Source organism: Populus trichocarpa, chromosome 3, assembly GCF_000002775.5.
Source record: "Populus trichocarpa isolate Nisqually-1 chromosome 3, P.trichocarpa_v4.1, whole genome shotgun sequence".
In the NCBI taxonomy this organism is placed as follows: domain Eukaryota; kingdom Viridiplantae; phylum Streptophyta; class Magnoliopsida; order Malpighiales; family Salicaceae; genus Populus; species Populus trichocarpa.
Genome location: NC_037287.2, coordinates 1,983,171 through 1,995,587, shown reverse-complemented (window position 1 = coordinate 1,995,587; position 12,417 = coordinate 1,983,171). Strand labels below are relative to the sequence as shown.

The 12,417-nt window shown below is 35.2% G+C and overlaps 1 protein-coding gene across 3 annotated transcripts; it reads right to left on the bottom strand.

Moving 5' to 3' along the window:
• Positions 1 to 449: 449 nt before the first annotated feature.
• Positions 450 to 10,976, bottom strand: LOC18096626 (phosphatidylinositol 4-phosphate 5-kinase 7-like). Of its 3 annotated transcripts, XM_052451036.1 has the most exons (10): positions 10,639 to 10,976; positions 10,017 to 10,074; positions 8,768 to 9,850; positions 7,708 to 7,875; positions 6,294 to 6,459; positions 4,298 to 4,408; positions 4,004 to 4,191; positions 2,708 to 2,862; positions 1,570 to 1,738; positions 450 to 888 (listed from the first exon to the last, which is right to left on the bottom strand). In XM_052451036.1, the coding sequence occupies exons 2-10, from the start codon at positions 10,058 to 10,060 to the stop codon at positions 609 to 611; spliced, it is 2,364 nt and encodes a 787-aa protein (XP_052306996.1). In that variant the 5' UTR covers positions 10,061 to 10,074; positions 10,639 to 10,976; the 3' UTR covers positions 450 to 608. The 3 variants fall into 3 exon arrangements, with proteins under 3 accessions (XP_052306996.1, XP_052306997.1, XP_052306998.1); XM_052451037.1 differs by lacking the exons at positions 450 to 888; positions 10,639 to 10,976 and adding an exon at positions 949 to 1,054 and having other exon boundaries at positions 10,017 to 10,172; XM_052451038.1 differs by lacking the exons at positions 450 to 888; positions 1,570 to 1,738; positions 10,639 to 10,976 and adding an exon at positions 1,965 to 2,523 and having other exon boundaries at positions 10,017 to 10,172.
• Positions 10,977 to 12,417: the final 1,441 nt, after the last annotated feature.

Sequence of the window (12,417 nt, the reverse complement as noted above, 5' to 3'; positions counted from 1 at the left end):
TATTAGGCATATATGTGTTGCTTAATGAATCAGAGAAGTTGTACCGTATCCACGAGGCCAAATTGTAACTTAATGCCATCTAATTGAGAGATTCCAGCTCTGTGCAGCCTGGTCCATGGAAGTCAAAGAAAATGACCGGGAGATATCTTAACCAGTGGTCTGCATGAAACATGAAATTCTACATCTTCAATTGCATTAGTCCGAGTGTTTGTGTTACAGGAAAGAAATGAAAACAAATTACCAACATGAAATTCTTTGGATTTTCCTTTATTGTGTGATAAAGAAATTGATATTAATTTTTTTTTCACAGATAAAAAATAATGATTGCACAGATGCCAAACGAACAATTTATTTGTGAAAAACAAAGAAACAGATATGCTGCCAGTGGTAGAAGCAGTGAACAAAAGGAACAAGAAATTCTAGCTTAATTCTGTGCGCTCCTACCTGCATAACTTCACAAATAATATGATTTCTGCAATGAAGCAAGCATTGACCGAAATAAGTGCATAAAAAAGAGTAAATAAATAAAATAGGAAAGGGAAACCTTTGCCAGAACATCTATGGTAATTAATAAACAGGAGGAATGCAAGACCAAGCTCTTGGCAATTTCATGGTTGCTGAGGGAAAACTTTGTGCAAGAAATTGATAAAACGTTTTGCGTACAATTTGGGCTCAACAATAGAAATCGACTGAGGGTCAAATTTTAATGATTTGCATGCATGCTCAACTTTCTTTTTCACTTTGTATTCCTGTAGTATATCAATTACGCCCATGTAGAGAACAACATCATAAACCTCGAAAAGTTCAATCTCTGCAGAATCAACCTCGTCCTGCATAAGCTTGTGGCTAGCCTGCGCTGGCATGTTCACTCCGAGCTGCACCCGCAACCTAATCATATGGCAGTTGATCAACAATTACCTTAACTACTGTTTGATATGTAAGTGAATGTAGCAACTCACAGCATCTGGAAACGTCATAAACTAAGCACAGCTGAAATTTTCATGGGGACCATATCAAAGAAAGTTGATACCGGTGATTTGAAAGACAAGCCAAACTGGTCAAGGTTTAAGAAAAAAATGAAATAAGTCAGATGAAGAATGTGGGTTTGAGAAAGGGAGGAAGGAAGAACCATATGCAGAGTTAAATGGTGAAACCAAATATCAGCAGTCTAACTTCAGAATCAGAGTATTCAAATACTGTTTGGCATGAACTGATAGAAAAAAAAAGGGGGGATGCTCAACAAAAATATGTTCTATGAGCATAAATCATCAGTCCAACCTCATTCTTTTGCTGAAAATGACTTCAAATTTCAGCTTAATTTTCAAGTTAATTATTTATATATGGTGTGATAATATCTAACACTGGGATTTCCCAGCCAAATATGTTTGGGAAATTCTCAGAGGATTTTGCTTATGTTGGTGCTGGTTATATTAGATTCTATATGGATATTGAATAGGATCCCCTTCATAATACCAGGCATGTTCGGCCAGGTGGTATTAGCAATTGTCACCCTTAGCATCAGAAAACCTCCTTCTAGTGGCATTAAAAAGTTGGAATAAGAAAAGGTACCTTCCAGTGCCAGGCAGCAAGAGATCCACCTCCTTCTCACCAACAGAATTTGCTTTCAATGTATCTCCTCTGATGTGAGATCCTGGTGTAGTGCTCACTGAGCTAGGTTCATGGGTTACTAGGAGAAGGCCTTTCGGAGGAATCACGAGCGGCCCTTGTGAGTTTATACCTGGTGGATGCAAAAATGAGGTGCCATATACTGAATAAACATGACCACATGCGCAGACACTGTAAGAAAGAAGATAGGTGACATTCCTCCTAACTAGAATATGCATAGTTTGTTGCCACAGTGATGTTGGTATGAAATTGTTGTTAATTGATTTCAAATCTTGAAACTACCACATAGCCCTAGCCCTAATCTAATTTAAAATGATATAAAGGATACACACCAAGACTACATGAATTGTTTAACTGGAACTGATATATTTATCTAATAGAGCATTTTTAAAAGGCATACCCAAATTCACCATCCCTAAAGACACCGCTAAAAGTTCACTTTCCAATCCATGTAGAGGAGTCAACAAGAGGATGAAGGCCTGGCTAACCAGGGTAACCCTTGTGAAATTTCTCACTTACGGACCTATTATCCCAGTCTGAACACTCATGCTTGCTTTTCCAAACTAACTGCCATCAGCTTGATTTACTGGAAGCATTTTTGCCACCACTAATCAAAGCAGCTTAACTGCAAAATATAACCCAGCAAGTTTTGAGCCATGTCACCCCTCGAAAAGTATAACCTCAAAACTTTAGCAATATCCACTCCTCTCTGAATGAGTTTCAGTGTAAGAACCAAACCATAAACTTAAGAATTCATGTCAAGATCATTTTTCTCATCCTCACTTTCTAGATATTGCAGATCCCTAAACCATCTTGCATAAACTTTGTTGGAGTCTCCCAATACTTTCCACAACATATGCTGCAGATGACTCCGTTTTTTACTTTATTATGGTGAAACTGTACAGTTAAAGTTATCGTGAATTCAGAAATACATCTAGCAAAGGAGATCTGATACTCACTGCACAATTTAACTCTTAAATGAACCATTAGAAACTACTGAAAAAATCAAGAGGTGATTAGAACGTAAAATTCAGTTAGGTACCTAACTAAAAAAAGATGTTTGTGCTGGGAGGATACCTACCATCAGAAGTAGCCAAAGTAGCATGATTTTGCATTGTAGCAGGAGGTTCTAAGATGGCTCTCAACTGTTCTGGTGCTCTAAAATGTATTCCCAATAGAAGACTATAATCAATTATCTGTTGAGATTCTAAAAAACTGCAGTCCAAAGAGAGTTGCCTGCACAGGAGGAAAATATTTCAACGAACAATTAGAAGGTAGGAGACTTGATCAGACAATCAATAACTACTAAAGAATGATATTCTTATGGATTCTTTCTGAAAGAGATACAACCTGTAGTACAAACAAACATTTTCTGAAGAGAACTAATATTCACACATAATCACCGAACTTCATGATGAGAATGCCACAAAAAATGAATACATGAAGAAGCATACTTCTTCCATTTTTATCTCAATCTAAATATAGCGATTGACTCGGTGAAAAAGAAAGACTGTGTTGGGGAATATCCTTCCACCTAGGTTGCAGTTGGGATCATGCTGTTCCCATATTTGGTGCTTTGTCTGGGTACTCTACAAAATCCTACAGTAAACAAATCAATGTCGAGAAAGGCAAGAACAGAAAGCAGTGCTGTGGATGCTTGACTCTGAACATCTATCTTTGAAGGCAAGAAATGCTTTTCAATGACTTCCAGTGATATTTGTAGCAATTATGTCATTAACTAGGAGACACAAGGACATCTTTGTGTCTGATAAAAAAAGTGTGCCATAATGTAATGGAGTTTAATGTCCAAATAGTGTAGATTCGACAACACTTTCTGACCTTGAATTATGCAGCTCAAATATTTCAAAATCTACACATGAAAGATGGGGAGAATAATGAAGATTTTAAGTTTGTTTTTCCCGCAAACATTCTTTACGTTACCCAGTCTTATTTTTCCAGTAACTTGTTTTTGTCTTTTTTATGAAAAAAATTTAAAGAAAAAATTAGTTCTGCAGGTGAAAGGACAAGAAAAAAGCAAAAGCAAATGATTGCGCACTGTATTGAACAATCAATGGAAAAGGAAAGCAAATTTAACAACAAAGAGTTCACATGGTGCAACATCTTAACCCAAAGGTAGAGATAAGAATACAAATGATGTCATGGACAGTTGTGTTAGTAAACAAAAAGCCACTGATTAATTAACAAAACAACTTCATCAATTGAGTAGTTACTAAACCTCGGCCACTGCAGGATATTGTAATCTTATTCTACGCATACAACAGAGCATAAACTAGATCCTTTGATATCTACCATTGGGTGTGATACCATTAGACTGTTACAGGTTGCATATGGATAATAGAAAATCAAAAGAACTTACTTGAAAAGAGATTCGCGCAACAACTTATCCATATGAAACTCGTATGCTAGATCAAGATCTTTTAATGTGGTATTTTCTCCAACCTTGTCTTTATCTGTGTATCTCCCTTGAGTTGACCCCTTCAGGTCATAGCGACCATGAATTCTTAATTCTGTGCAAAACATATTTCCCATGACTACAAAGCGTACCTATAAAGAATAGGAAACCCAAAATCCTCACTAAACACAAGTGACATGAATGGAAGTGACATGAATGGAAGAAAGTAATATATGGGTGTATGAAAGCTGCAGATACCTTTTTCCCACCTCTCAATGTTATTCGGTGGACCCCAAAAATTTTTGTGATGAGAGTATTTTCATGCTTCCCTACATGAATGTAATATTTTGGAAGCATCTTAAGAAGGGTCTGCACAGACGAAGAAGAACATACACTCATTTACAATGCTATGTTGATTAAGAGAAAATTACAATTTGCCATTTTAGAAAAACACCTAGAGAGTACATTCGGTTAGGAAATTTTCTCATGTCCATTGGTGTCTTGATATTACTCTTCCATGTGTTGACAATATTAATTGTGCTTTGAATTTTAATTTTTTAATTTTTTACTATCTTCTCTTCCGCACAAATCTTGCTCTCTTTTCTTTAATTCTGTTTAGAAGAATATGGGTTTGCAAGAAATTTTTAAGGCAAAATTAATATTGCTAGCACATGGCAACCTAAGCCTCCTAATATTATGACACCTATGGGCAAGAGGAAGTTCTTCCAATCCAGATAGGCGGAAATTACTGTCCATTAGAGACACGCCCCAAGGCTTTTATTATCTGCTACCTTTTGCCTTAAATAAATTTAAGAAACTCATTGGAAACACACACTAGACTAACCCATAGCAAATAACTCAATAAAATATCAAAGAACACACACATAAACCTAACCCAGTGATAAATGCACCATATGAAACTTTAGGTCAATACAAATGCAACACTTGCAATGATGAACTCGACTAGACAAAGACCCTTTATCATTAATTATTCAGATAATTGTTTTTCAAGATTTTTCACGCAGTATCCCTTTTGTTCTCCCCTTAAATCATAACATCTGAAAACAAAACCATATATAAGTCTCTAATGGTGAAACTATTGATAGTAAAACATAAACATACTAACAAAGCTTTCCTATCTTCTTTTCTAGCTTACATCGCTGTTAGTTGCACAAATGCATTTATTTACTAGTGGAGTCCATTTTGAACTTGTTGCTTATCCATGTGAAAAACTCTTAGCTTCAATAGGAAACTGGACTCTACTCTCCAATAGAAGAAAGCACGTGGTGAGAAGCAGCAACAGTCATGTGCACCTAATCCTCTGAAAAACCTCACATCTAATTGGATCAAAGCCATATGAATTATCCAGTACTACTAATATATGAATCAAAACCATGAAAGCATCTCCAGAGCCATCATTAATTTTCCTCTCTACTTCTATTATGCTGCCACAAAGAGAAGATACCCTCTTCAGGCCCTCAATAACTACAAGCAACTCCATGCAGTTGGGTTTCTTTGACAAATGGACTTCTAACTAAGATGGTCATAACATTCTCTTCACCATCTGCACAAAGACCTCTCATTCCAATTTAAAAAGACTATAAAGGGAAAAACCTCGAGAACCAAACTTCATCAAAGTAAATATCAAACAAAGTCGTTAGCCAACCTCCACATTTCAACTTCCAACCCCAAGAAAGATATTAAAAAAAAAATAAGTTTAAGAATCATGTTGAAATGAGTGGCATCTACGCAAGAAAAATCTTTAAGCATGATTGTGAATAAAATCTCAAAATCTAACTGGATATTTCATGCTTTATTCCATATTTTAAACCCTTTTAAAGCATGATTTATGACATCTATCTAGCAGGAGGATTTTCCTTCAAAGGCACGGCAAATACCAGTGACAATTGCTTGAAAGTGGCCGCAGAATCAAATAGGATTTGTTTGGCATCTCCATTTCCTAGGTGGGTTTCAATGTGAACAATCAATTTAAAACCTCAACTATAAAGGATCTACAGATCCATTATGAAATAAAAAATTTAAAAGGAAACAAAAAAAAGAAGCAAAAATAGAAGCTTACACATATTCAATCCTACTAAAATAATAGCAATAAGATACCTAAGGCCATTTCATGAAACAGTATAGTTTCATGGATTTTAGATTTAAATAGACAAGTTGCCAAAGAAACGCTGGGAATTTTGAGTATGCTAAGAATCAGGTTATAGTCAGAATGAATGTTTATCTGGATTCAAACCTTGAGTTCGAACTTTTTTAATGTCTTAATCACAAATCTATCATCATGTGAAAGAAAGAAGATACTGCCGCTTTTTCCAGAGGAAGGAAGCTCCGTTAGACCATCATCACCACAGATGGACATCATGTACTCAGCTGCATCGAGCTTAAACATCTCCCTTAAATTCCTGAAATAACAATCCCACAAAAATTGAGATGTCTAACATATGTAAAAGTATTGAATATCAAGCTCTCTTCTTCACATTCAAGCTTACATTAATATATATGTGAAGATTATAATTTCATGTTTGATAAAAAGTTTAAAATGGAAATCTTCTGGGCGGTTATTTTAGTTTACCTTGACATACCTACTCATACAAGTTTAAACATGCGCTACAATAACAATCATAGAGAAAATATGATCGAAAAAACTGCAATTAGCAAAAAGAAGAGAAACCTTCTCGACATAAAGGCTTCAATAAGTAGTAGACAGAATCATACTGAGAGAAGATCGAATGTTGATGTCCGCATTTGAGAGTAAAGTAAGCGGGAAAGTGAAATAACAAGGAAATTATTGCATTCCATGCAACCACTCCCTTGCATAACAGTTTCTGATACATAGGAGTGTTAATTTCATGCTAGAAGTCCCAAACTCTTATAGTCTCCCTTAAAATAAATGTCACATAGGAAAAAAGTCCTTGTTTTAGGTTTTAGAATGCCTGGAGACCAGCAATCCACCATAAGCAACAAATAGTCATAAATATCTTGGCAACCCGTGGCAAAGTCGATATTTGTTTAGTTTAATAGGGTGATCAGAATAAAAAAAGAAAAGGAAAACAAAAAATCCTCAACCAGTGAATACCAACACATCCAAGCTGAAACCTGTTCAAGCCTTATGCTTCATTGAAAAGGGCATTCACCTGCCTATGAGAATAGAACAGTGCTGAAAGTTATAAGATCTCTCCAAATTTACACACTTCTCATTCGAAACACAACACAACACTCATCAAATATGATCAATAGCCTCAAAGGCCTAATGGCAGGTGACTCCCAGCAAAATTCTAGGAGGCCTGACAAGACCTAGGTTTTATGTTCCTACAGGCATTGACATAATATATCTGCTTGAAAATGCAAAGAGAAGACCATGAGAAAAAAATCACAGCATCCACTTCTTTCTAATAATCAGAGAAGCAACCTATTTGAACTCAGCCATAGCTTTCTGCTCCATTAAGAGCTACTTTTGTTGTTAATGACAGTTATATGATATCATTTCAGCTGGGAAAAAACAGAACACATAATCTCCCCAGTTTACAGCTGGAAGTCACTTGGGATAGATTAAAAATCTACAGCACTATTCTCATTTTTCAAATATTTAAGATGTGTGCTGCTTGTAATGTCTCTTTTCGTGAGTTAAGCAAACATCTGACAATAAATACCTGAAGACCATAGGGCAGTAGTCTTTCCAATAGAAATCAATAGAATAGTGTGGAGGTGTAAACTGGGAACCCTTTCTGGGGAAATACATCCTTATTCTAGCTCGATCTCCAAAATCAGAATCTCGAACTCCACGCATAGGCACTGGTGTAATCTTGCCAACAGTGTACCTGTGAACTTAAGATCAGATATTTTGCAAGTGTGCTAATGTACAAGAATATGTCAATGAAATAAAATAAACTTGCACATGCCTGAAAGAGCTATTAACCTGGTGAAAAACTGAACTATTAAAATACCAATTTGGTCCGCTTAAACTAGGATGATCAACTTCCTACGGGTGCAAACTTATAGCATAAGATGGAATAAAAGAAATAATAATAGATGTCTGATTCCTCCTTAGACATGATAGCATGCATGCACACACCAAGTAACTTAGATTTTAATAGTTGAAGATGCTCTCAAAGAGATCATACCAAAAATAACTTCACATATGGTCCATCTCAAAAACATAAAAAAAAACATAACAAAACAAAGAGAAAGAGAAAGAAAACTCCACATGTTGTCAAACATGTTTTGATATTGGCAGCCAAATCAACATTTTCTACAAGCTAACAAGTATAAGGATTTTTTAATTAATACTAAGAGTTTTATATGGTACAAACCCATATGGTTGTAACCTTGCTTGGGTAGTGTGATCAGTTGGGATCAAATGCTCAGATATTCCAAATCCCAATAGCCTATCAGATTTTGCTAGTTTTCAGTAGCACATATGAGACTAAAGATAAGGTACAATACAATAAGCATTATCACGCATGCAGCAGCACATTTCTGATGAAAGTGTTGATACAATCAGTTCCAGTCCAGTTCGACAAAAGGGCTTAAAGATGGTATTGTAACCAAAAAATGATGGATTTGTGAACACCAATAACACTTTCATAAGGACTAATTTGGAAAAGAAAAGATGAACAATTTGAAAGCAGAAAACATACACCAGAAACAAACAAGAATAAGGGGAAAAACAGATAAAGCAGGAAAGGTAGACTTCAATGTCTATCCATTTACCTTATGCCAAGTTGCAAACTAAGCATTAGATAATAGCTCCAATGGCCTTGGAAAATGTCCACATATGACTTCCTTTTTGTTTCTTTCACGTGAAATTTGTTTCTCTGTTTAGTTTTGCGGGATGGTTCAGTATTTTTAACTTTCTCGTTTTTCAAAACTCCCTGCATGTATTCCCTCTCATAAACTACTGTACAGTTATCCTGCACACCACTTTGACCCTCATCAGAGGTTTGGGACAACATACATGATGGTTCACGGCATATAAATTCACTGCCAAGGCTACAACGGCTCGAATTTTCATCTAGTGAGACAGTTCCTTGTGAGAATCGGCCAGAATCTTTGAAGATTCCATTGATTGACATTCTCTCAGATAGACTGCGCATGTCATTTGGTATAAGAACCCTGGTTTTCTCTGAATTTAAAGACGAACTATGAGACAACAAATTTCTTCCACTTTCATAACAGCCTAAGGAGCTGCACCACCTCCTTAGAGATGGATGCTTGGTTCCAGCTGGGTAAAATGTCCCTTTTCCATCCTTAAGTCCCATACTCCACATTCCAAAGTAGTATCCCCCGTCTGCAAACCTATAAACTCCAGATCCATGTCTAAGGCCATTTATCCAAAAGCCATCAAAAAGATCACCGTTTTCCCATTTCATAACCCCCCTGCCACATATTTTTCCACCTTTCCAATTCCCTATGTATGTATTTCCACCATTCCAAGAGTACCTACCACAGCCTTCACGCATCCCTTCCTTCCAAGAACCCTCATAAACATCTAAATTAGAATATTGTTTCCTTCCAAGCCCATGCCGTACATTCATTCTCCAGGCCCCTCTGTATTCGGACCCATCATGTCCTATCAAGGTGCCGATTCCATGAAGGTAACCGCCAGAGAAATCACCTTCATATTTTGCTCCTGAAGACCAAAGTATCTGTCCTTTCCCGGTCATTTTACCTTCTTCCCAGTCACCCTTGTAGACTGTTCCATCACACCATATATATTTACCCTTGCCATGAGGAAGTGTTGCCTTGAAAATACCAATATAGACTTCTCCATTTGATAAGGCCTTCTTGTCAATACTGGGACATGATAGTAAAAGTCAGGAAATTTTCATCATCATCATAATTATTGAGGGTGACATTATGATTTTTTGTATGTGCAAAAGGATATTCTTAGCTGTAAAAAAAAGGAAGAAGAAGAAGGTTATGGTTCAACAAATGGAAGATTTGGTAACAAGATTAGTACCTTTCACTGTCTTCAATATCTAATAAGTGACGAAGGAGCACCATTTGCTATTTTGGTTCTGAAAATAAGATGCAGTTTATCATATTTAAATGATGGAACCACAAGATTCCTCCACTTCAAGCATTTCATATTATCTCAATATTAAAATTAATCATCTAAATTCATCCATTGGTTTACCACGATGAATTGAAACTAAACAAGAAATTATCACATAGAAAAAAACATTTTTGCTATCCCAGAAAAGGTTAATGACCCCATCATCATTAAGGTGAATGGACACAAAATGCCAGGAAAAAGAAAAGAAAAAAGAAAAAGCCATAATCTTTCAAAACATCATGCATTAGGTTTACCACAATGAATTGAAACTAAACATGAATTATTACATAGAAAAAAAAAAATTCTTGCTATCCCACAAAAGGTTAATGAACCTACTCAATTCCAAAATCATCATCGAGGTAATTGAACACAAAAGGCCAGTAAAAAAGAAAAAGCCGTAATCTTTCAGAGCATCAAAAGAAAAAAGAGCGAGGAAAATCAAAAGAAAATGGAAATAACCAAATTACACAAGCACACAGAGAGAGAAACAAGCACTAAAAGAAATCATAAAGTCACCTGAACATACAAGAAAATCAATCCAAGCATCGTCCAAGCATTTAAGCAACTCGATGATGAATCTCTCTCTCTTTCTCTCTAAAAAACAAAACCCAAAACTTTTTAGCTCGAAGGAGCAAAACATACAAAAAAAGGTTGTATCTTGTCCTGTCGAGCCTCCAGATCCTCTGCTGCTGCTACAATGGACACTTCACCTCTTTTATCTCTCTAAAAACATTAACTTCTTTCTTTGTTTGCTTCTTTCTTCAACTATTAAAAAATGTGTCTTTCTTGCTTTCCTTTCCTTTCCTTTTCAAGTGTTCCGTTGTGTTGTGGTGGCAGTTGTCTGTCAATTGCCCATGCATCAAGTTCCCTCCTTTTCCTTACGCCTACTTTCACTTTCTCTTTCATTCTTTTTTTGGACAAACCAGAAAACAAGTCCCATCTGTAAAGTTAATATCAATTAAGGGCCTGTTTGTTTGCACAGCCAAACACATGCAAATCTTCAGTTTTTTTTTTTATCTTGATTAAGTCCTCAATAGTAAATAAATTTTCAGTCGAATCATTGCTAGTTTAAATTAATTGGAATAGTTAAATTTAGTCCATAATAAATTTACAAATTTACTAAAATCTTTTACGTTATATTGATACACAAAAGCTTTACATTTCCTTATATAATTAGTATTGTTTGGAAACACAGTACAAATCGTGTTTCATAAAAATATAAATTTTTTTGTTAAAATTTAATTTTTTTTATATGTTTTGGATCGTTTTGATATGCTGATCTCAAAAATAATTTTTAAAAAAATAAAAAAAATCATTTTGATGCATTTTAGCATGAAAAATACTTTGAAAAACAACCGCAACTATACTTCTAAACAATCACAGTTCTATTGTATAAGCTCCATGTCATTCAAAACAAGGATCTTACAGAATTCTTTGATTTTGTATGGAGAAAATTTAAGGATGGGTTTGATTGAGAATTCATTGAGGACCAAATTGAGATAAAATATAAATTGGAAACTTAATTGATATTGTCCTTATGAGCTGGGGACTTTTGTTAGGTTTGCCCTTATACGTTCACCCCTCCACCTCCCTTCTGAAAAGACAAAGGAGAAAGAGAGAGGTTGGGAGCATAAGCATCCATCCATCCACTCGCGAGAATATTGCCACGTGTCGGACACCATTAGTGGGACCTACGTGTGTTTGTGAAACAGACGTCTTGGGTCCCCCTTACAGATTTCATGGGTCCCAGTCGGCTACGGTGTTGGTGATTGGATGATGGAGCAGGTGGAAATAGGGTGTACATGAGCTGTACCTGATTTTCTTTCTTTTTTATAAGTATTGTATTATTAATTTATTTATATAAATAATAAATAAGTGCATTTTAAAATTGTTAAAAGAAGTGCTGAAAAAGAAAGGCATAAATCGCATAGCTCACAACTCTTACATGTGAGATTCTTCTGTCTTTATCTTTTATGTTCTTAAGTTTCGTCCACTGTTGTAAAACTCAATTCACGTTTCAAAAAGTTTTGAGATTTTTTTAAAAAAAATTATTTTTTTATTTTTTTAATTATTTTAACATATTAATGTTAAAATAATTAAAAAAATAAAAAATATATATTATTTTAATATATTTTTAAGTAAAAGTATTTTGAAAAGTAATCACTATTATATTCTCAAATATCTTTTAAATTAATTTTTTTTTAATTCAGATTGGTTTAAACTCGGGTTGGTTAAGTCTCGAGTTAACTTATTTGGCTTGTCGAAACTATATTTGGTAAGGTGGTTTTTTTTTTCTTCACTTGAA